At 38.2% G+C, this 22,995-nt stretch overlaps 1 protein-coding gene and 1 pseudogene across 1 annotated transcript; both read left to right on the top strand.

Annotated features, from left to right (window-relative positions):
- The first annotated feature begins 1,582 nt into the window (after positions 1-1,582).
- Positions 1,583-7,653, top strand: IL2 (interleukin 2). The gene is made up of 4 exons (XM_007946456.2): positions 1,583-1,794; positions 1,886-1,945; positions 5,046-5,180; positions 7,543-7,653. Exons 1-4 carry the CDS (start codon positions 1,648-1,650, stop codon positions 7,651-7,653), a joined length of 453 nt encoding a protein of 150 aa, XP_007944647.1. The 5' UTR covers positions 1,583-1,647.
- A 1,174-nt stretch (positions 7,654-8,827) lies between these two features.
- LOC122150530 overlaps positions 8,828-22,995 on the top strand; it is a 27,653-nt pseudogene continuing 13,485 nt past the window's right edge.

Below are 22,995 nucleotides of genomic sequence, written 5' to 3'. Positions count from 1 at the left end.
TTTTCTCTGTAAGAGATTAAATTGAGTGTTCCTTGGCCTTATGACCCATCTTCTTCCTAACCCGAAATTTCCCTATTTACAGCTTTACCTTGGTTCAAAGCCCAGTTTATGGTAATTGATCCTTCAAAATTCTTCACATTCATCTCTCTTGAGGAAGCAACTACCTTCTACCTAGGATTACAGGTGTCTGTGTACATATGTTAACTTTCCTATTATACATGAGGCTCTTTGAGAGAAAATACAAAGAGAATGGACTTTGGAGTCAGAAGATTCTGGCATCTAATCCTTCTGTCTATTAGTGGCTCAATGACCTAGGACAAATTACTGAACTTCTCTGAGCCTCAGTTTTCTAATCTGCGAATGGGAATTATCACTTCATATGTTTGTGTTGTGAGCCTTAAATTAGATTCTATGCTGGCACAATGTTCTTTTCCTCCCTTTCTATGTACCTGAAGGCATCATAGGTTCTAGATAAATGTATGTTTAAAGGCTAGACAAGAAATAAATAAGGTAGTAAAAATGGAGGAGTTAGAAGCAATCTGTTTGAGAAAGGGTCTCCTCAGTTCTCCTAAGGTTAAATTGGAGGCTATACCTCCTATAACATAGACCATCTCTCAGTCAGTGAACTCCACCAACAAGAATGAGTAAACACAAATTCTAAGTATTTTACCCAGTTCACTGACTGAAAAAATATTGATGTGATTATATTTCATAATTATAATCTTTACACTCATAACGTCCCAGGTACTTTAGAGGATAGATCTTGATCTATTTTCTATATGAACATATATAAGCTAGAAACTTATAGATTGATTTACATCCTGCACATATTTATCAAACTAGCATCAGTATCCTTGGAAGCAAACTCTTTTCTGAGTATTTGTTTGTTAAATGCCATATCCTTAAAAGAAAATTGAAAAAAAAGGGCACAACAGACATTAATTATGAGATTTCAACAGTTAGAAGAAATGAGTTAAAATTAAAATAGCTTCAAACAATACCTCAATCTCAGTAAGCATTTTATATGTTCTAATCTCAATATTTTTCTTCTAGCTGATTGTGTAAGAAGTAACCTATCACATTGTATGCATTAGCTAAGTCATTATGTAGATAAAAAGGTAAAACCATCCTGAAACAGGAAACCAATATTCTTCCTGTTTAATCAACAAATCTAAAAATTTATTCTTTTCATCTATTTACTCTTGCTCTTGTCCACCGCAACACACTGCTCCACATATTCAGCATGGTTTTATGACAAAGAGAAAATTTTCATGAGCCACTTTTGTATCCCCACCCTCTTAATGAAAGAGGAGGAAAATTTGTTTCATACAGAAGGCGTAAATTATATGAATTAGAACTGCCACCTAAGTGTGGGCTAACGCGACTAAGAGGGATTTTACCTACATCCATTCAGTCAGTTTATTGGGGTTTATAGAAATTCCAAAGAGTCATCAGAAGAGGAAAAATAAAGGTAATGATTTTTGCCACACAGGTAGAGTCTTTGAAAGTATGTGTAATATGTAAAACATTTTGTTTGACACCCCCATAACACTTTTTCCAGAATTAACAGTATAAATTGCTTCTCTTGTTCAAGAGCTTCCTATAAACCTCTTATCACTACTCACAGCAACCTCAACTCCTGCAACAATGTACAAGATGCAACTCTTGTCTTGTATTGCACTAACTCTTGCAGTCGTCACAAACAGTGCACCTACTTCAAGCTCTAAAAAGGAAACTCGGCAACAACTGGAGCAATTGCTTCTGGATTTACAGATGGTTAGGACCATAGTTCAAGTAAGTATATACTTTCTTACTAAAATTATTACTTGATTTCTAGTGGGAGTTGTGTTTTTTAAAAAAATAACAGTATGTTCTGTTTTCTCAGAATCAAAAGACCTCCACATTCTCCATGATGCTCATATTTAAACTTTATGTGCCTACAAAGGTAAGTATGATTTTCTATGTTGAATTTATGTGTTAAAACTCAAAGCAATAGAAAAACTTGAACATTGATTAGATCAATATTACCTTTTCTTAAAGAAAAGAATTAGCAAATTGAATGCCTTTTTTTAAAAATCTAAATTTGATAATGTGACTTTTGCTAAAAGGACTTTGCCTACAATTTTTGGATACACTTGTGTGTGTTTTGTGATGGGGAGAATTGGGAAGAAAAGAAAAGGAGAATAATATTCTTACTTTATTTCTGGGACAATTTAAACAGAACATTATGTTAATTTATTGTTTTATTTAAAATGCAAAACTCTACAGATATCTGATTTTATCATTATACCATACAGAATATCAAAGTTGATTTCCACGCAGTCCACTTTAAAATATGCTTTGTTTTAGGAAACATTCCTAAGACCCTCTCTTTAAGAGGCAACATAGCACAATCATTAATAACAGCACAGATTCTGGAGCCACGTGATCTGAACTGAAATCCAAGTTCTGGGATCACTTTGTGACTCAATTTCTTATCTTTTTATGTGAATAATAGTTATACTCAGTTTATATGGTTTTGTGAGGATTAATGAGTAAATGTAAAGCACTCAGAACACTGAGTAATCACCATATAAGCCTTAGTTATTAAACGAATTACAGGCAAATTCTCACTGGGGTGTTAAAAGTAAAATTTTGGAATTGTACATCTTTTATGGCAATAAATATGGAGATTTATGATGCTGTATGACCTATTTCCAAAACTAAAAGCTTGATTTGGTTGTTCTGGGGTCTAGATAGATAAGCGTTTATTATCAAAGTTCATGGAGCTACAATAGAACTTTAAAGTTTTCTAGGAGTTAGGCCAGCCAACAGAGACTGGAGCAAAACTTTGGTGCCAAAAATAGCTTGTCCCAGGGTGAATCTAAGGCAGGGGGTGGGAGGGAGAGGAGAATTGGAAGTGACAAAAATGCAATCTTATTACTGATCTGCATTTATTAATTCAAGATAATTCCCTTCCAATCTGTTCTTTCAAAAGATGAAAAGGTAAAAGCTTATAGAGGCTTCTCCAGTTTAACCAGAGTCACATGACTCTTACCTCCTGCAACAGAGAAGCCACTAGACCCTGTTTTCTTCAGGAAATAGCTCTATGTTGCTCATAACAAAAACATAAGCCCTGAAGTTGTAGTAGCAAGTTGAAAGGGTAGTAGATGGAAATGTCAAGAGATGTGTTGTCTAGTTTTACTTTTTACTCTAAAGATTGTTAGAAAACATAAGAATATGTGTGTAATTTAAGGGGGAGGGAATTCTTTGAAATCTAACAGTTTCTAAATGACAATTCAAATTCTATTTGAAAACAAAAGTATTGTGATAAACTTCACTTACTTGTTCATTTTACCACCATTTATTTCATGTTTGCAAAAGATTTCAGAAAGCCATAAAAATATTTAATTCTAAAAGATGCTATATTAATGTGATGGAAAGAATTAAAATTTAATCTTGGCACAACTACCAGGGAACTTTCATTCTGGTTCAATTGACTTAAGTAGCCTTGGGAAGACACTTAAATTCTGAGATTTAGTTTCCTTATCTGTAAAATGTTTGTAAAATAGGGATAGCTATATTGTACTGCCTATCTCAAAGGGTACCGTGAAACTTAAATGGGCTTATTTAGGAGAAAACACTTTGAAACTATAATGTGCCATATAAATATGAAGTATTACTTTATCTCTCTCTCTCTCTATGTATATATATGTATACATGTATATATGCATTATATATATAATTTTGTTCTTACTATCATGTATATATTTCTATAGGATGTTGTTAGTTGCCATCGCGTCCATTCTGTCTCATGGCGACTCCATGGTCTGCAGAGTAGAACTACTCCATAGGGTTTTTAAAGGCTGTGACTTTGGGAAGCAGATCACCAGGCCTGTCTTCCAAGGAATATCTGGGTGGGTTTGAACAACCAACCTTTCAGCTAACAGTCCAGCACTTAACTGACCCAGACAAGGAATTTCCTATATAACCTCCTGCAGTGTCTAAATTAGGAGGCCCATCCAAAAACAAAGGAGCCCTGGTGGTGCAGTGGTTAAAGCCTATCAGCTGTTAGCCAAAAGGTTGACAATTTGAACCCACCAGTTGCTCTATGGGAGAAAGATTTAACAGTCTGCTTCCATAAAGGTTTACAACTTTGGAAACTCTTTGGGGGAGTTCTACTCTGTCCTTTAGGGTCACTACCAGTTGGAATTGATAAGATGACAATGAGTTGTTGGTTTTGGCCTAAGAGGAAAAAAGAAGCCTTCAACTATTGTAACCTTTCATTTGGTTTGACAACTAATGCATCTTAATGTAGTTATTGTAGAAAAGTAAAAATTTCAGACACAGTTATATATGACTGCTCTAGGTTTTACTGGGAGCTCTGGTGGCGTCATGCTTAAGCCATTTGACTGCTAACCAGAAGGTTGGTGGTTCAAACCCACCAGCCACTCCTCAGAAGGAAGGTTGGGCAATCTACTTCCATAGTGATACTGCCTCAGAAACCCAAGGAGGGGTCGGATCCAACTCACTGGCAGTGAGTTTGGTTTTGTTTTGTTAGGTTATGTTGAGAGTCAATAACATGTAGTTACAATGCCCTGATCTGTCAAATGTTGGGACTGTCATAGATGTCATCCAAGGGCTCCTCTGTCCCTAACTTTCTAAGATTCTCAACTCTCAGCTTATCAATGTTAAAATCACAAAATGTGATTCTCACACTTCCACATTCTTACTGCTTTGGTTCTAAATGATTTCTAGGCAGACTGGTGGAGCAGTCAGCCTATACCTGTGATTTGCAAACATGCAGATGTTTTTCAAAGCCAAATTAAGCTGAAATTAATGATCCATTAGTCTTTAACTAACTGTAATGCTAGTCATGATTAGTTGAGTCCTAGGTTTTCCAGATTTAAAATATAACATTGGCCCATCTTGACAGCAATGCTGAAGCAGGGGGAATGGTGAGAGCTATGCACTTGCATGCTGAATAAAATAAATTGGAGATTATTTTCTTACTATGATCTTCAGCACAAAATGAGGTGGCAATTATTTTCTATTATTTTTTTTAGGTCACAGAATTGAAACATCTTCAGTGTCTAGTGGAAGAGCTCAAACCTCTGGAGGATGTGCTAAATGTAGCTGAAAGCCCAGAAAACACCAGGGAATTAATCAGCAATATCAATGTAACAGCTCTGGAGCTAAAGGTGAGGTATTACTTTATTTGTTCTCCAGCATATCAAATAAATGAAGAAGAAAATACTGCATTTCAAAGTGTTTAACATTTTGGTATTTTGTGAAGTAATTATGTATTTGATTACGCAACATTTTAAGTTCACTGTGGACATGAATCATTTTTAATGTTAGATGAACTATTGTGGAGCTGGAGAGTAGAAGCTGAAGGGTTTCCTCCTATCATTCCCTCAAAGATGAGCCTCAAACCCCAGATGAATAATTACCTGGTACTGACCAGCCACACTCAGTCAGACATTGACATTACCGCAAAGCTGGGAGTAGGCACTTAATTGAATTTCACAGAAGGCAGACAGATTTTATTATTCATATTTTAATTCCTTCCTATCTTTTACCAGAATAGGCAACACTGAAACATTTTTAAATGGCATTTCCTTTCACTTGGGGGAAGGACCAATCATATAAGATTTGTCTCAAAATATGGCAGCCATTAAAATGGCAATGAACTAGATAAATACCTCTTTCTTTAGAGGTAAGGCCCCTAGGGCCTAAAGTATTCTTAAACGCATAGGAGACTCAGGTGATGTGAAAGAGATTCACGGTTCTCTTTTCCCATCTCATCTTCCAAAGTAAAAAATTAATGAATTAATAGGTATCCTAAATAAGCAGCATAATTTTAGTTACAGTAGTAAAACCAGGTTTCTCAAAGTACATAGCTCTACTTGTTTCCAAAATAATAGGAGCTTTATTAGTGGAATATTTTCTTTCAGTCTAATTATATCTTTCAGCATTGACATCAACATCATCTATAGCAAGAGATTTGCTCTAAAATTCCTGATCAATATCAGAAACTCATTCTAAACTTTTGATATAAATGTAATTATCTGAAAATCAGCAAAACGGTTTACAAAAAGCCAGACTTTTTAAACATCTCAATAGAGTACAATCTTTAACTAATTATGTATAAAAGAGTATATAACACTAAAACTGCACTTGCTCCCAAGACAGGAATTACTTCAAAGAGCCCTTTCTTGTATCTTACCATAGATCAAAATACATGTGTATCATGGACAGGTTGAGTTAATATATCTATTTTCAACAGAAGATGTTAATTTCAAAAAAGTTTGTCCACAAAACAAAATTTCTCATGTTTAGACTTTTAGAAATTGGAAAACACACTTGTATTGATACTGTGGTGGGGTAGGGGTGGGAATGAGCAGTTAGGATGTTCCTTACACAAGTTTTTCCCCAAACTGAACCTTGTCCTAACTTACTCTTGGAAGGTACAATGCCACTGTGGGAAAATGCGAGAAGACTCACTAATGTAGACTAATAAAACCAAAGCAAAAACCCACTACTATCAAGTCAACTGCGACTCATACTGACCCCCATGGGGTTTCCAAGGCACTAAATCTTTATGGAAGTAGACTTCCCATCTTCCTTCTGTGGAGCAGCTGGTGGGTCTGAACTGCCAGCCTTCTGGCTAGCAGTCAGATGCCTTAGGCACTGTGCCTAGGAGATGAGACCATTAATCAAGATTTAAGTAAGAGGAAAATACAATGTGCATTTCACTGCATACATGTAGCCTATACTAATAGATAGGTTAAAGGGAAAAAGAAAAAAAATCCTGCCATTGAGTCGATTCCAACTCATAGCAACCCTCATTGGGTTTCTGAGGCTATAAATCTTTACAGAAGTAGACTGTCTCATCTTTCTCCTGTGGAGTGACTGGTGGATTCAAACCACTGACCTTTTGGTTAGCAGCAGAATGCCTTATCCACTGCACCACCACAGCTCCTTATATAGCTAGATAGATGTAGACATATAGATACATATACACAGAGGAAAACAGGTCAAATGGCTTTATTTTGCACAAACCATTTAATGAAATATAAGTCTAGAACTGTTTTTATTTTAAATGTTTTATTTAAAATGTTTACTTGCACACAATTCAGAAAAAAAAAATCTTGGGTTCACTGATACTGACAGGAGAGTTAACAAATTAGAAAAATCTTAGTTTGTATGTTACTATCATTGTACATAGGAACTCTGGTAGCGTAGTGTCTAAGGCACTTGACTGCTAACCAGAAGGCTGGTGGTTCAAACCCACCAGCCACTCCTCAGAAGGAAAATTGGGCAATGTAGTTCCATAATGATACTGCCTTGGAAACTCAAGGAGGGGTCACTATGAGTCAGGTCCAACTCAATGGCACATAACAACATCATTGTACATTATAATACATAATTTTGGTCCACCATCTTGACCATTTCATGTTAAGAAAATGTGATTAACATGCTTCAAAATAAGACTTTCATTGAGAATTATAATATAAACTACCTGAACTAAACAAAATAATTAAAATTTTTCTCTTACAGGGATCTGAAACAACATTCATGTGTGACTATGATGACAAGACAGCAACCATTGTAGAATTCCTGGACAAATGGATTGTCTTTTGTCAAAGCATCATCTCAACACTGACTTGATAATGCTTCCCATTTAAAATGTACTGGGCTTTCTATTTATTTAAATATTTAAATTTTATAATTTATTTTTGGATGAGTGGTTTGCTATCTTTTGTAACTATTATTCTTAAGTCTTCAGATGAAGAATATGGATCTTTTAAGATTCTTTTTGTAAGCCCTAGGGGCTCTAAAATGGTTTTACTTTAAATTATTTTATCTCAAACTATTTATTATTATACTGAATTGTTAAATATAATGTCTATGTCGACGTTATAAAATTATTTAATAAACTGATGAATCAAAACAAACCTTGATAATTGTTATTTTGGAAACAGCTAAGAATAAGCACTGAAATACTTGTGAATTACTTAGCAGAACTCTAAGAAGGCTAAGATACTTTATAAAGTCACTCTTCCCTTGAAGAGGTATGTAGAATAGGGCAACTGGCTTTTCCAAGGCCTTACTTTCTCCCTTTAAGAGCTGACCAGAACCTGAGTTCTGGTCTGAGAAAATCTCCTTATCACATTTTAATAGCTTCTTATCTACAAAATATTTTGAAGTTAAAACATTCTTGAAACACTTCATATAACTGGTGTGCCTTTCTATCTATTCTTTACCATTTTACACCTTGTTCTCTGCTGTCAAAAAGTTCACCTGTATGTCCTATAGGAAAGGCCATCCTGGTCCTCTGGCTTTCCAATGGGTCCTGCCACTGGAGTCTGATAGGAGCGTCTGGTAGGAGGTCTAAGGGATCCAGGACATTCTCCTGACTCCCTTCTTGTGGCATACCAGATGAAGGCTGTGCCTCTCAACCAAGGAACCCAGCTTCTCTCAAGTAGCCCTCTCAATATTTTTTTCCCTCTGGGCTCTGGTAACTTTTCCCTCCACTCCTGTTTTCCAGCTTAGGAATGGTAACACCTCTGCTGTTAGCAATTACCATTACTTGCCATTTCTCTACAACCTGACCATAGCTTTATAAATAGACCTTTTATTAAACCCTGCTTGAATTTTTCTAATGTGAATGTGCTGTCTATTTCCTTCTGGGACTCAGATGCTGTATTTGTACCACAGATAGTTCCAGGAAATAGACTCTCAAAATAGGATTCTGGGGTCGGGTTGTTATTATATTCAAGGAACACAGTGATAATAGGACATGAGAAATGTATGGAATGTAGTAGCATGGGAAGAAGTGCAGATGGCGGGCAAGGTATTGTGAGATGAAATGGCTGTGACATTTAGTTATTATAGCAAGAATTATTATAAAAATTGTGACTTTCACCTAGGTTCTTCTTATGGTCACTGGCAGAGAACACAGGTGGGAAAAAAAAAAAAAAAAAGCTACGAATATACAGTTAAATATATGCATGAAGTATCAGAAAGCACCCTTGGCAGTTTTGAAGGAGATCTTCATCTCTTGTAATCACAGAGAAGATAGGTCAGAGGACAAAGCCCAAGGTCTGATGCACAGTCTGCCAAGACCTAATGCCAATTAAAAATTTTAGCTTCCCAGGTCTCTTACAAAGCATAAGGAAGGAGAGGGACCCTGCGATATAAATATTTTTCCAGGCATAAAGAAAGCTGAGAATGTGGAACATCTCTTGTTGACAAAGGCAACCCCTTTTCCTCAATAGTATCCCTTCTGAAGAAAAACCCTTTTACTTAAAAGCCTTTAAATTACTCACAAACTAAGTGAATTTTTTCTTAGAATTCACATCTACGTTTTCTCATTGGGCCTAAAATGGGAGTTAAGACATTGGTGGGGCAGAGAGATACAAGGTGTTTAGATTTAGAAAGGTGAAAATTAAGCTATGATCTGATGATCTAATTGAAACAGATGCAACTGATAATGGGTCAAAATTAAATGACAACTTGCAAATAGCGTAATAGTTGAGTCTAAGCTTGGACTCCACAGTGGCCTATTGTTGAAATGCTGGACCTTCTCTAATCCTGTAAAAGAAGGAGTACAAAGGACCAACAAAATTGAAATGTTGGAATGGACCTATTATGTGTAATTTTCTCATATCCCCTGGGAAGACATTAAGAAGGCTTTGGTAAGGTAGATACTAGCATTCATGAGTTCTATGGTGACTTTCTTTATTACATCAGAAGTGATGATAGATAGTACTACAGTAGAATTGCTTTCTCTGACTTCATTGAGAATAAATGTCAGGTAATAGCACTTAACCCTCAGAGACAAGGTAGAAGCAATCACCACAATAAACCACAAAGTAGAGTTCTGATCAAAATTTATTAACCTAAATAAATATCTAAATGAGATTCCTGAAAATTAAATACAAAAGCAGGATACTTAAAGGTGACAAGACATATAAAGGAAGAAAATATTCTAATTCTGCTGGGCAGAAATGAATTCAAGTCACTAAAGCTGCAATTCATGGTCTGTTCCCAGACTTGAGCCACTTCACAGATCTGGTAGTACCCACTCTCAGGGGGAGAAGGCTAGATCTCTTTAAGGAAGGTCCCTGTAATAAGGCCACAGTTATATACTGTAAAAATTTCTCTAAGCTTTCTTAGTAGGGACATTTACAAAGAAGACCATATACTGAGGAATGAAAAATATCCAAATATTCTGGAGCTTATTAAATAATAGCTCTGAACTGACTCTATACTTCTGAAACTCCCCATTAGGAGCCACCAGTGGGGACTTAAGGGGGTTAAGTGAAAGATGGACCTTTAGCCTGAATCTATATCAACATAGTCCAAGGAGATCACAGACCAATCCTATAGTTTTCCCCCACAGTGGCCAAGGAGGTACACTTTTCAGCCTTCCCTTCAAGAGAACATTCTGCAAGGTTCAAGTTGACTGACAGTCTCTAGCTGTCACCATTTGCATTTACATGGCATAGGTAACAGAATACTTTAACTGTCTTTTCCCAGGGTACATTAGTCCTCCTGCTTTCTGTTACAATGTCACCTGGAGAGTGCTTGATCATCTTAATATTTCAGACAATATCATGGTTGTCCATTACATTGATGTTATGCTAATTGAATCTGGTGAACAGAAGTAAAAAGTAGGAGATGCGTTAGCAAGACATATGTGGGCTAAAGAAAAGGGATCTAAGTCCTATAAAAGTTAAGGGACCTGCCATAAAAAATGAAATTTCTAGGGGTCCAGTAGTTCCATGCAGGTTAGATTATTCTAAAGTAGAGGATAACACACTGCACCTTGAACAGTCTACTACAAAGAAAGTGGCACAAAGGTTGGTAGGCTTCTAAATTTTGTAAGTAATATGTGCTACTCTGACCCATTTTAAGGAGCTCTGGTGGCACAGTGCCTAAGATATTTGACTGCTAACCAGAAGGTTGGTATTTCAAACCCACCAGCCACTCCACAGAAAGAAGATGGAGCAATCAAGTTCCGTAAAGATTTACCACCCTGGAAACCCTGTATGGGTTGCTATGAGCCAGAATTGACTCAATGGCAGTGGGTTTGGTTTGGTGTTTCTGACCCATTTTGGGGGTAACCCATTAGGCCTCAGTGGTAGTTAAGGTTGTGTGTCAACTTGGCTGGGCCTGGTTGAGTGGCTGGGCAGCTAGTGGTAGTTATTACCCATGATGGGACTGGCAATCAGCTCCATAATGGGATCTACCACAAGCAGCAGGTAGCTGCTTTAGGGATGTGGTCTACTTCCCATATATAAGCAAAAGCTTTGGGAATGGTCTCTTGCCTTAGCCTTTTGGCATGCTTGAACTCTGCATGTAGCAAAGTCTTTGTTCAACAGCCTGCCATGCCCTGCTAATCTTAGGACTTCTTCTGGACTTGAATTAGTGGCCTGACATGTTGTTTGGTAACATTGGGACTGTGCCTTTTTACTTGTAAACCTTGGGCTTGCCAGCCTCAGCAGCCAACAGCTGTCTGAATGAAGAAAATCCTCAAGTTTTAATGGGCCAGAAGCAGGAGGCAGAGCTGAAGCCCAAGGTTGAGGGGCTTTCACCCAGCCCCTAGAGCCTGGCACTTTGAACTCGGACTTAAAACCTCCAAACTGTGAAAGAATAAATTCCTGTTTGTTCAAGCCATCCCATTTGTGGTATTTCTGTTAGAGCGGCACCAGGTAATCAAAACAGCCTCCAATTTTCATTGAGTACCAGAGTAAGAAAGGGTTCCATATCAGGTCTAGGCCTTGAATGTAAATTCCTTTGCTACTTGGGCTTTATGATCCATCAGACATAGTGGCAATCAGTGTTTGTGATAGACATGCTGTATAAAGTGCAGACCATTCCCTGCAGTAGGATGTCATGCTTGGTAAGGTGGAGGGTCGATGAAAGGGGGGGAAGGCCCTCAACGAGATGGTTTGACACAGTGGCTGAGGCTATGAGCTCAAGTATAGCAGGGATCACAGAGCTGGCACAGGACTGGGAGGTGTTTCATTCCACTGTGCAAAGGGTCGCTATGAGTCAGAGATGATACAATGGCACCTAACAACAACAATCTAAAGTATCTAGAAAGGGTCTCTATAGAATAATAACTACATGATCCTACAGTTTTAAGGAAAAGTCATGCCTATTCTGCACAAAATTCTTCCTTTAAAAACAAGACTCCTGGCTTGCTACAGAGTCCTGGTGGAGACAAACATCTGACCATAGGCCACCAAATGACTAAACCCACTGCTCAACTATCAGTATGGTTAGGTTCTAAAGAACAGGTTGTTATGCAAAAATTGGCCTTATGTAATAATGGAGGATGACTACTTCATTACATGATGGCTTAACTACATCATTATGTAACAACCATCAAACCACTGGGAATCATGGCCCAGCCACGCGGACACCTGTGTTAGACTGGGCTCTCCAGAGAAGCAAAACCAGTAAAGCTTATATATATAGAAAGAGAGAAAAAGAGTAATTTATCTTAGGAAAATGGCTCACACACTTATAGAAGCTGGCAAGTCCCAAGTTCTTGGATCAAACATCAAGCTGGAGGCTTTTCCCAACTCTCGCAGCTGCAGGGGCTGAGGAGCTCAAGGTTGACAGGCAGTATACTGGCTGTTGACTCCAACAAATGATGAATCCAAGATCTCCAGGCTGAATGGTGGATTGCTTGCTCATGGACAGTTGTAGGCACCACAACAGAGACAGAAGAGTGTCTCTTTTCCCATGATGTCCATAAATATACTGGAAGCAGGCCACATCCCTAGTGAAACTCCCTTTCAATGGATTGGCTACTCAAAACATATACATCTGATCCAATCATGGGAACAACCCACATCACAATTGCTTAAACCACACAGAATTGTGGCCCAGCCAAGTTGACACACAGCTCCAACTATCACAACACATAACCTTAACCACCAGTCAGTGTTACTCTTCCCTTACATCTTGGCATTTGTTACTGCTAGATATATGTTGTTAATGTGCCTACAGTAGGTAAGAGATTGTTTACTACTGTTATAAATGTGAAATGTTGGATAATGAGATAGTGAGGAGTAGGTATATTCAACCTGAACTGCCCAGCATGAACTAGTTATTAGCTGATGTGGAGAAACATAAAATTGGATGACTACAGCAGCATTCCATCATAAAATAGTAGTAAGCAGGACTTAACAGGTACAGAAGGCACAAATAAACTGCATTTATAAGTAGCTTAGACACCCAAGTACCTGTTTTAGTCCCTCTCCCTCAGCCCACTCTAAGGACTTCCTATGGAGCTTCCTAGTACAAGTTAAAGGAGGAGAAATATGTAAGAACCTGGTTTAAAAATGGATCTGTAGCAGATGCTGATATGAGTCAGAATGGATGATCTCTTATCTACTACCTCATTCAAAGTTAAGAATTTGGTTGTTCATGACATGCTGAACAACTGCGGTGTAGTAAATTACCTGGTATGGCTTTTCTAGCCATAAGTTTTTGTAAACTCTGTGGTGGAATTTGCTGTGAGCAACTGAGGAGCTCCTGATTATTAAAGTTATCCACCTGGGGTATTTCTGTTGAGAGTAGCACAAAGCAATGTTCTGGGAAGTTCACTATTTTCCAGGTGCTTAGAATTCTGATGTTATGATTGGCTAGTTTGACCACTCTGCCAGGTTCAAAAGGAGGCCTCCTAGAGGCAGAAGTCTCTCTGAATGCTGGCTGAGAAGGATGTGCTGCTGAGAGAAACGTGCTCCTGAGAGACACGTGCTGCTGAGAAAGAGACACCGAGAGACACACACTGCTGGGAGAGAGACTGTTGGCTGAGAGACGGCGGGCTGAGAGAGACTGAGCATTGTTCCTGAACTTGAATTGTAGCCTGGTGCTTCCCTAATAAACCTCATAATCTGTGAGTTCTGTGTGGCCACTGCAGCGAATTATCGAACCCTGAGCAGAAAGGTGGTGGGTGCTGCAGGCGGAATAGTTGGTGTCAGGGTTGATGAAAGGGCTAGAGGGAGGCAGCATGTTTTGTCTCACAGGAATAGACCTTGGGCTACAGATGGTGACTCTGTCTTCCTCTTGTGGGGTTAGAGGAGGTCAGACGATGTAGCCTCCCTGCCCCTCTAGCAACAATAATTGGCCAGAGGTATAGATCTAAAGCAGACTGAATTATGGGAAGTAAGAAATGAGTTTGCCAGCTAATCAGAGATTTGGGAAAAAAGAATAAGGGAAATTGGTGATAAAGCAGTCAGGGGAAGAGGTATGTGAATGGATCTCTTTGAATGGGCAAAGAATGTGAAGATATTCATGGCTCTTTGTAAAGGAGGCTCTCATTATGGAGTGATACACTGTGATCATGAACTAAAAGATTTAACATAGTAAAGGTGCAAACTACCCTAAATTAATCTTTGTATAATTTCAATGAAATCATTTTCAAGATCTCAAGATTTTTTTAATACACAAACTTATTTTAAAGTTATATGGAAAAGCAAAGGAACTAGTAAAAACAACAACAAAAAAAGTAAAACTATTTTTTGAAAAGATTCAAGTAGAGAAATCGTACTATCAGATTATAAGAGAGTGTGGTAATGAAAGTCAGATAGACAGCAAAGATCAACAGAATATAATAAAGAACCAGGACAAATTCCCTCCCGTTGATCTTTGACAAAGACACAAAATCTATTCAAGTAGGAAGTATAATCTTTTCAACAAATGGTGCTGAAATAATATATTGATATGGGAGGAAAAATGAACCTCAACCTAAGCCATACACCTTATACAAAAATTAACTAAAAACAGATCATAGATTTAAATGTAAACTAAAAATATTTTGGGGAGAAAACCTTTGTGACCTAGAATTAGGCTAACAGTTCCTAGACATAACAACAGAAACACAATTTATTTTTTTAAAAAACTGATAAATTGGACTTTTTCAAAATTTAAAACTTTAGCTCTGTTACAAAAAGACAAGTCACAGAGTAGGATTGCAAATTACATATCCAACAAAGGACTCATATCCAGAATGTATAAAGAACATTTTAAACTCAAAAGTAAGGAAACAATCTGATTAGAAAAGGAGCCAAAGACTTGAACATATATTCCACTACAGAAGATATAAGGTAACAAATACGCTCATGAAAAGATGTTCAATATCATTAACTATTAAAAAACCATTTGCTGTCAAGTCAGTTCCAATTTACAGCAATCTCCTGAGTGCCAGGTAGAGTTGCGCTCCATGGGCTTTTCTAAGATTGAGTTTTTGGAAGTAGATCTCTGGGCCTTTCTTCCAAGGTACCTCTAGATGGACTCAAACCTCCAACTTTTCAGTTAGCAGCTGCATACATTAACCATTTGTACTACTCACAATCATTGGTTATTAGAGAAATAGAAATTAAATTCATAATGACATACCACTACATAGTTATTAGAATGGCTAAAACAAAAAATACTGACATTACCTGCAAAAAGGACATGGAGGTGGCATCTTCTGACCTCCTCTAACTTCACAAGAGGGAGAAGTGAGCACCAGCAGCCCAAGGCTGATTCCCATGAGGTCAAAGTCAGACATGCCGCCACACTCCAACTTTTTTTTTTTTTTTTAATCAATTCTGACACCAACTGTCCCTCCCATGGCACTCACTACTTGTCTGCTGGGTTTGATAATCCACTGCAATGGCCACACAGAACTCACAGACAATACTCATGATTATGTGCTTTATTAGGGAAGTAACAGATTACAACTCAGGTTCAGAAATGCTCAGGACACAATTCTTTGATCAGGACAGTTCTCCTCAGCCATGTCCATAGGCATGCCTCTCTTTGGCCCTCGGCTTCTTGGCCTGGCCTCTGCCTTGCTCAAGCAAGTATAACAAAGTTCTTTTAGCTGATAGGTCCACCCCACTCTCCCAGCAAGCATCCTGCCCAAAGCATGCCACTCTGTCTTGTACCAAACTCTCAGTTCTCATGCTACTTTCTCTGCCATGCTCCACTCCTGGCTTCTTTCTTTTGACAGCAGTGAGATCCTCCCTTATCCACCTCTCAGAGGGCTCATTTTAAGCCCAGTGAAATGACAGAACTGACCAATCCTCACATTAGGGTTCTATACACCTTTTTTGCACAGTCACACCCCCAGGGGCATCATACACCCCATTTACATTACTAACAAGCTACCCAATCCCTTTGGTAGGCCACAAAGCACCCCACATTTGCATAGTCCCAAACAGTCATTTAGTGGGAATTACAAAGACCATGGCTAGAAGACCCACACCAAGTAATTCACTGCATCACAGTACCAAATGCTGATGAGGATGTGAACCAACTGATCACTCATACACTGCTGATAACACTGTAAAATAATACAGTCACTCTGGAAAAATGTTTGGCAGTCTTTTAAAAAGTTAAACACATTCCCACCATATGATCCAGCAACTGCACTTCAGTGAATTTATACTAGAGAAATGAAAATTATTTTCCTGAAAAAAAAGAATGACTGTCCTTGACAGTTCTACATATGCTAAACAAAAACTGGAAAAACCCAAAATGTCCTTAAATGGTGCAGGGATAAACACATTGGAACAAGTTATGTAATGAAATTGACCACTTGTCTGCCAGTCTGTCATACTGAGAACATCCATTAATAATTGGAACATGGAAGGTACAAAGCATGAATCTAGGAAAATTGGAAGTTGTCAAAAATGAAATGGAACACATACAGATTGATATCCTAGGCATTAGTGTGCTGAAACGGACTAGTTTTGGCCATTTTGAATCAGATAACCTGTGATCTACTATGCCAGGAAGGACACACTGAAGAGGAATGTCATGGCATTCTTTCATCATCACAAAAATGTTTCAAGATCTATCCTGAAGTACAATGCTGTCAGTGATAGGATAATATCCATACACCACCTACAAGGAAGAGCAGTTAATACTACTATTATTCAAATGTATACACCAACCACCAAAGCCAAAGACAAGGATATGGAAGATTTTTAACAACTTCTGCTTTCTGAAATTGACCAAACATGCAATGAAGATGTACTGATTATTATGGGTGACTGGAATGTGAAAGTTGGAAACAAAGAAGAATCACTGGTAGTTGGATGGCCTTGGTGATAGAAATGACACTGGAGATTGCATGATAGAATTTTGCAAGAACAATAACTTATTCATTGCAAATATCTTTTTGAACAGCATACACAGAGGCTATACACGTGTACTTCACCAGATGGAATGAATACACAGAAATCATTTCTTTTAGCTTGAGAAATACTGAGCGTGTTCTTCCCTTTTGGTTTTCTACCTCCAGGTCTTTGCACATTTCATTGTAATAATTGACTTTGTCTTCCTGAGCTCCTCTTTGAAATCTTCTGTTCAGCTCTTTTATCTTGTCATTTCTTCCATTTGCGTTAGCTACTCTCTGTTCAATGGCAAGTTTGAGAATCTCTTCTGACATCCATTTTGGTCTTCTCTTCCTTTCCAGTCTTTTTAATGACCTTTTGCTTTCTTCATGGATGATGTTCTTGATGTCATCCCCACAGTTCCTCTGGTTTTTGGTCACTGGTGTTCAGTGCATCAAGTCTGTTCTTTGGATGATCTCTAAATTCAGGAGGGGTATAATCAAGGTCATATTTTGGCTCTCATAGACTTCTTTTAATTGTCTTTAGCTTCCACTTGAACTTGCATATGAGCAGTTGATGCTCTGTTGCACAATTATCTCTTGGCCTTGTTTTGGCTGAAGATAAGGAGTTTCTCTATCTCCTCTTTCCATGGATATAGTAGATCTGATTCCTGTGTACTCCATCTGGCAAAGTCCACATGTATAGCTGCTATTTATGTTGTTGAAAAAAGGCATTTTGCAATAAGTCATCAGTCTTGAAAAATTCTATCATGCAATCTCCAGCATTATTTCTATCACCAAGGCCATATTTTCCAACTACTGGTAATTCTTCATTTCCAACTTTTGCATTCTAATAATCAGTTATAAGCAACACATTTTGATGGCATGTTTGGTCAATTTCAGACTGTAGAAGTTAGTAAAAATCTTCAATTTCCTTGTCTTTGGCTCTCATGGTTGATGTGTAAATTTGAATAATAGTAGTATTAACTGATCTTCCTTGTAGGCATATGATATTATCCTATCACTGGCAACACTGTACTTCAGGATAGATCTTGAAACATTCTTTGTGATGATGAATGCCACACCATTCCTCTTCAATTTGTCATTCCTGGCATAGTAGATCATATGATTATCTGATTCAAAAGGGCCAAAAACAGTCCATTTCAGTTCACTAATGCCTAGGATATTGATCTTTTGCATTCCATTTCATTTTTGACAACTTCCAGTTTTTCCAGATTCATGCTTCATACATTCTGTGTTCTGTTTATTAACAGATATTTACAGCTGTTTCTTCCCACTTCGAGTCATGCCACATCAGAACATGGAGGTCCCGAAAGTTTTATTCTATCCACATCAAGGTTGGCTCTACTCTGAGGAGGCAGCTCTTCCCCAGTTGTATTTTGAGTGCCTTCTAACCTGAAGGGCTCATCTTCTGGCACTATATTGGACAAAGTTTCAGGGCTATTCATAGAGTTTTCCAGTAATATATCATACAATGGTTCACTGCTATTCATAAGGTTTTCACTAGCCAATTCTTTGAGAAGTGGATGGCCCCTTCCTTCTTCCAAATCTGTCTTAGTCTGGAAGCTCTGCTGAAATCTGTCCATCATGGGTGACCCTGCTGGTATTTGAAATACTGGTGGCATAGCCTCCAGCCTCACAGCAACATGTAAGCCACCACAGTGTGACAAACTGACAGATGAGTGGTAGAAAATATGAGTAAGGTCTTGTTAATCTGTAATTAAAATTGACACTATGCTATCAACAAGACCTCACTCAGATTTGGTTAACTGCACAATGTCAATTTTAATTTCCTTATTTTGATAATATACTATAATTACATAAGTATACCACTGAGTGATGAGTACACAAGCCCTCTTAGCACTATTTCAAAATGTAAAGTTTTAAAAATTCTTGTAGAAAAAGTTGTTTTACAGCATAAAATGGGGGCACAGTAATACAATAAGTATAATTAAGAAAGGAGTGCTGGTGATGTAATGGTTAAGTACTTGACCACAAACCAAAAGGTTGAACCCACCCATGGTTCTTCAGGAGAAAGATGTGGCTATCTACTCCTGTAAAGACTTCAGCCTAGAAAACTCTATGAGGTAGTTCTACTCTATCAGTCTCTATTAGACCAGTAATCCTTGTCTTTCTATGATTTCAAGTTTTGTTTCATATCTTTCTCCCACTCTATCCAGGATCTCCAATTTTGATCTCTTTCCAAGTGGTTGCCATTGGTAGCTTGGTGCCATCTAGTTCTTCTGGTCTCAGGGTCATATAGGCTGAGGTTCTCATGGTCCATTAATCCTTTGTACTGCTTGAATGCATCTTCAATTTTCTTCACTCTTCTTTGCTCTGGAAGAGGAGAGGCAATAGTTGCCTCTTAGCTAGCTGCTCACAAGCTTTTAAGACTCCAGTCGCTACTCACCAAAATAAGCTGTAGAACAATATTTTTATATACCATGCTGTGCCAATTGAATTTGATGTCCCCTGCAACCATGGTCCCTAGCTTGCAGCCCCAGTGACTCACTCCCTTAAGATGTTTAGTTGTGGCTAAGATATAATCCCCGTTAGGTTTAAACTGCATATGGCCATTTTTATAGCACAAATACATATGTAGGAATATTGTCTGCCAAAGCTATGCGTGGTCATGAGTATATTCCTATTTGCCTATCCATGTCTGACCTTGCCTGTCTACCTATGTATCCACCAAAAGATTAGTAATTGGTGTTACTGATAATGCAGTATTACATATGCAATAGTATTTGCCTTTATTGTCTGTACTTCTTGTGCACCTCTCCGTGTCTTCCTTTTACTTAGGGATATTGTGCTAGTCATATGCTTATGCTATGTTGCTTTTCCTGTCACCCATACCAAACCTGTCTCTTAATTATCCATCTATTTCCCTCCTTTCCCCTCTCCTCCCCTTCCTGGTAGCCAACAAAGAAAATTTCCTTCCCTGTGTAAACCTTTCCTTGACTTTACAATGGTACTCATCCAGTATTTGTTTTTCTGTGATTCACTGTCCTCCAAGTTCATCCATGTTATGAGGTTATTTGCAGATTCATTATTCTTTAATGTCACATAGTACACCTTTGTGTATGTACCATAGTTTGATTATTTATTCTTCTGTTGATAGGCAATTAGGTTGTTTCCATCTCTTTGCTGTAGTAAATAGGGCTGCCATGAACATGGGTGTGCATATATCTATTTGTGTTCCAGATCTCACTTTTTTAGGATATATTCATAGTAGTGAGATTGCTGGATCAATTGTTATTTCTATTTTCAACATTTTAATGAAGCACCATACAGCTTTCCACAGTGGTTGTACCATTTTACAGTCCCACCAGCAAGCACTGGAACTTCTTGAGCAGGAGCATGTCCAGGGCTTCATAATTACCTTCTGCTACTCAGGACCAGATAATACTTCTGGGGTTGGAGTGCCCTAACTAAAACAACAGAACTTTGTGGTGTACCAGGTGTTGGAAAAACACAGTTATGTATGCAGTTGGCAGCAGATGTGCAGATAACAGAATGTTTTGGAGTAGTGGCAGGTAAAACAGTTTTTATTGATACAGAGGGAAGTTTTACAGTTGATAGAGTGGTAGACCTTGCTAATGACTGCATTCAGTACTTCAGCTTACAGCAGGAATATACATGTGAAAGGAACCCCAAAAAGCTTAGATTTCCTTCTTGAAAATATTCTTTCCCATATGTATTATTTTCATTGTCATGACTACAAACAGTACTGGCCAAGTTTATCTTCTACTTCCTTTCAGAGCGCTAAGGTTTGATAAGTGATAGTGGAGGTTACTGCTCTTCCTTTTCGTCATGACCTAGAGATGACTTACCTTCTCAACCCTATTACTAAATGGTTTTGCCCAGGAAACAGTCTTTTTTTTTTTTTTTCTTTTTGTAGTACAATTGTTTCTCATTTTATTACTCCTCATTTTGCATATTTGTATTTTTGTATATTTGCATTTGGATCATATTCCATACTGGCCTGGAACAAAATATAGCAGCATGGTCCAAGCCCTATTTAACATTCTTTTTTTATTGTGATTTGGGTGAAGATTTACAAAGCAAATTGACTTTCTGTACAGCAGTTCACATATACTTTGTCTCATGACATTGACCACAGTTTACCACAGTGCAACAGCTCCCCTCCCACTTCCTCCCCATAGTTACCTCTTCCCTGTGTCCACCCCTGCATGCTGTCTCCCTGTGCATAAGCAGCCCTTCTTTCTCCCATGATTGTTCTCTACAAGGAGAGTATATACTTGAGGTAAATGTTCAAGTCATATGCCTGTCTTTTGTTTGGATGGAAAGAAACCACAGGTGTGGGTTCAATTCCAGACCTGAAGGGAAGTTAGGGGCCATAGTCTCAGTGGTTCGACCAGGCTCTATCAGACCAGCAAACCTAGTCCTCCTCCCTTTTTTTTTTTTTTCCCCCTCCAAATGATTTTGAGTTTTGTTCCACATTGTTCTCCCTCTCTATCAAGGATCTCCTACATAGATCCCCTTCCAAGTGGATGACAGTGGTGGCCGGGCACCATCTAGTTCTTCTGGTCTCATAGTCATATAGGCTGTGGATCGGATGGTGTACCAGTCGCTAGGACTAATTGTTTCCATGAATTTTGGTTTTCTTCATTCTTCTTTGTTCTGGACGAGGAGAGACCCATCATTGCATCTAGATGGCAGCTAGTCAGCTTTTAAGATCCCAGTCGCTACTTGCCAGAGTAGGAGGTGGAACAATGTTTTGTATAGTATGTTATGCTAATTGAGTTTGATGTCCTCTGGAACTATGGTCCCAAGCCCGCAGGTTCAACTACTCGGTCCCTCTGGGTAGCTGGCTGTGACCAAGCAGTGACCACAACATTGCCCCTTGTCGGTGCTACCATACACTGGGAATTCTGATCATTCACATAAACTTATAGGACCATTGTCTGCCAACCCTATATATGTTTTTGGATACACTCCTCATTTCATAGACACACCTAATCTTTCAGCCTGTCCACCCATCTATCCACCCATATACCCATGTTTGTCTTCACTGAAAACGCAGTACTCTATGTGCAAAAGGGCTCATATTTGTTGTCTGTACCTCCCATGTACCTCTCTATGTCTTTCTCATCCTCAGTACTGCCATATTGGTCACTCACATTTGGTACATTGCCGTTCTCTTTACCTAAATCACTACTTTTCTCTATCTATCTAACAGCAGTTCCTCCCCTCCCCTCCCACCCCTCGTAACCAACAAAGAAATTTTCCTTCTATAGATAAACCTTTCCTTAACTTTTACAATAATGGACTAATACAATATCTGTCCTTTTGTGATTGACTTATTTCACTCAGAATAATGTATAATTTTCTCCCTGAGTTTAGAACAGTCCATTCTATCTTGCAACTCTCTTAACTTCCTCACCATTTAGAAGTTCACACAGTCTTTTCCCTCTTTTTGTTTGTAGTTGTCCTCACTTGTCAATTGCTGTCTCTGGTTCCCTGTTTATAATCTTGTAAGCTCATTTTACTTTGGATATGTCCATAGCTGTGGTTTCTGGGTTATGTTGTCTTGTGTATTAATGGTCGGTTGTTATTTGCTATTTTTGGTTCTCTGTTCAAAGGACTCCCTTTAGTATCTCTAAAGGTTGGTCTGGTTTTAACAAATTCCCTTAGTTTCTGCTTATCTGGAAATCTCCTAATTTCACCATCATATTTGAGGGACAGTTTTACAGGGTATATAATTTTTGGTTGAAAATTTTTCTCTTTCAGGTTTTTATATATACCATCTCATTGCCTTCTCTCTTGCATGGTTTCTGCTGAGAAATCAGAGCTTATTCTTACTGGCTGTCCTTTGTAGGTAACTTTTTGTTTTTCCC

This window comes from Orycteropus afer, unplaced genomic scaffold, assembly GCF_000298275.1.
Source record: "Orycteropus afer afer isolate SDZICR_OR568_19922 unplaced genomic scaffold, OryAfe1.0 scaffold00162, whole genome shotgun sequence".
NCBI classification, from domain to species: domain Eukaryota; kingdom Metazoa; phylum Chordata; class Mammalia; order Tubulidentata; family Orycteropodidae; genus Orycteropus; species Orycteropus afer.
The sequence above is the reverse complement of the archived record's forward strand: the minus strand, read 5'-3'. Positions and strand labels throughout refer to the sequence as shown.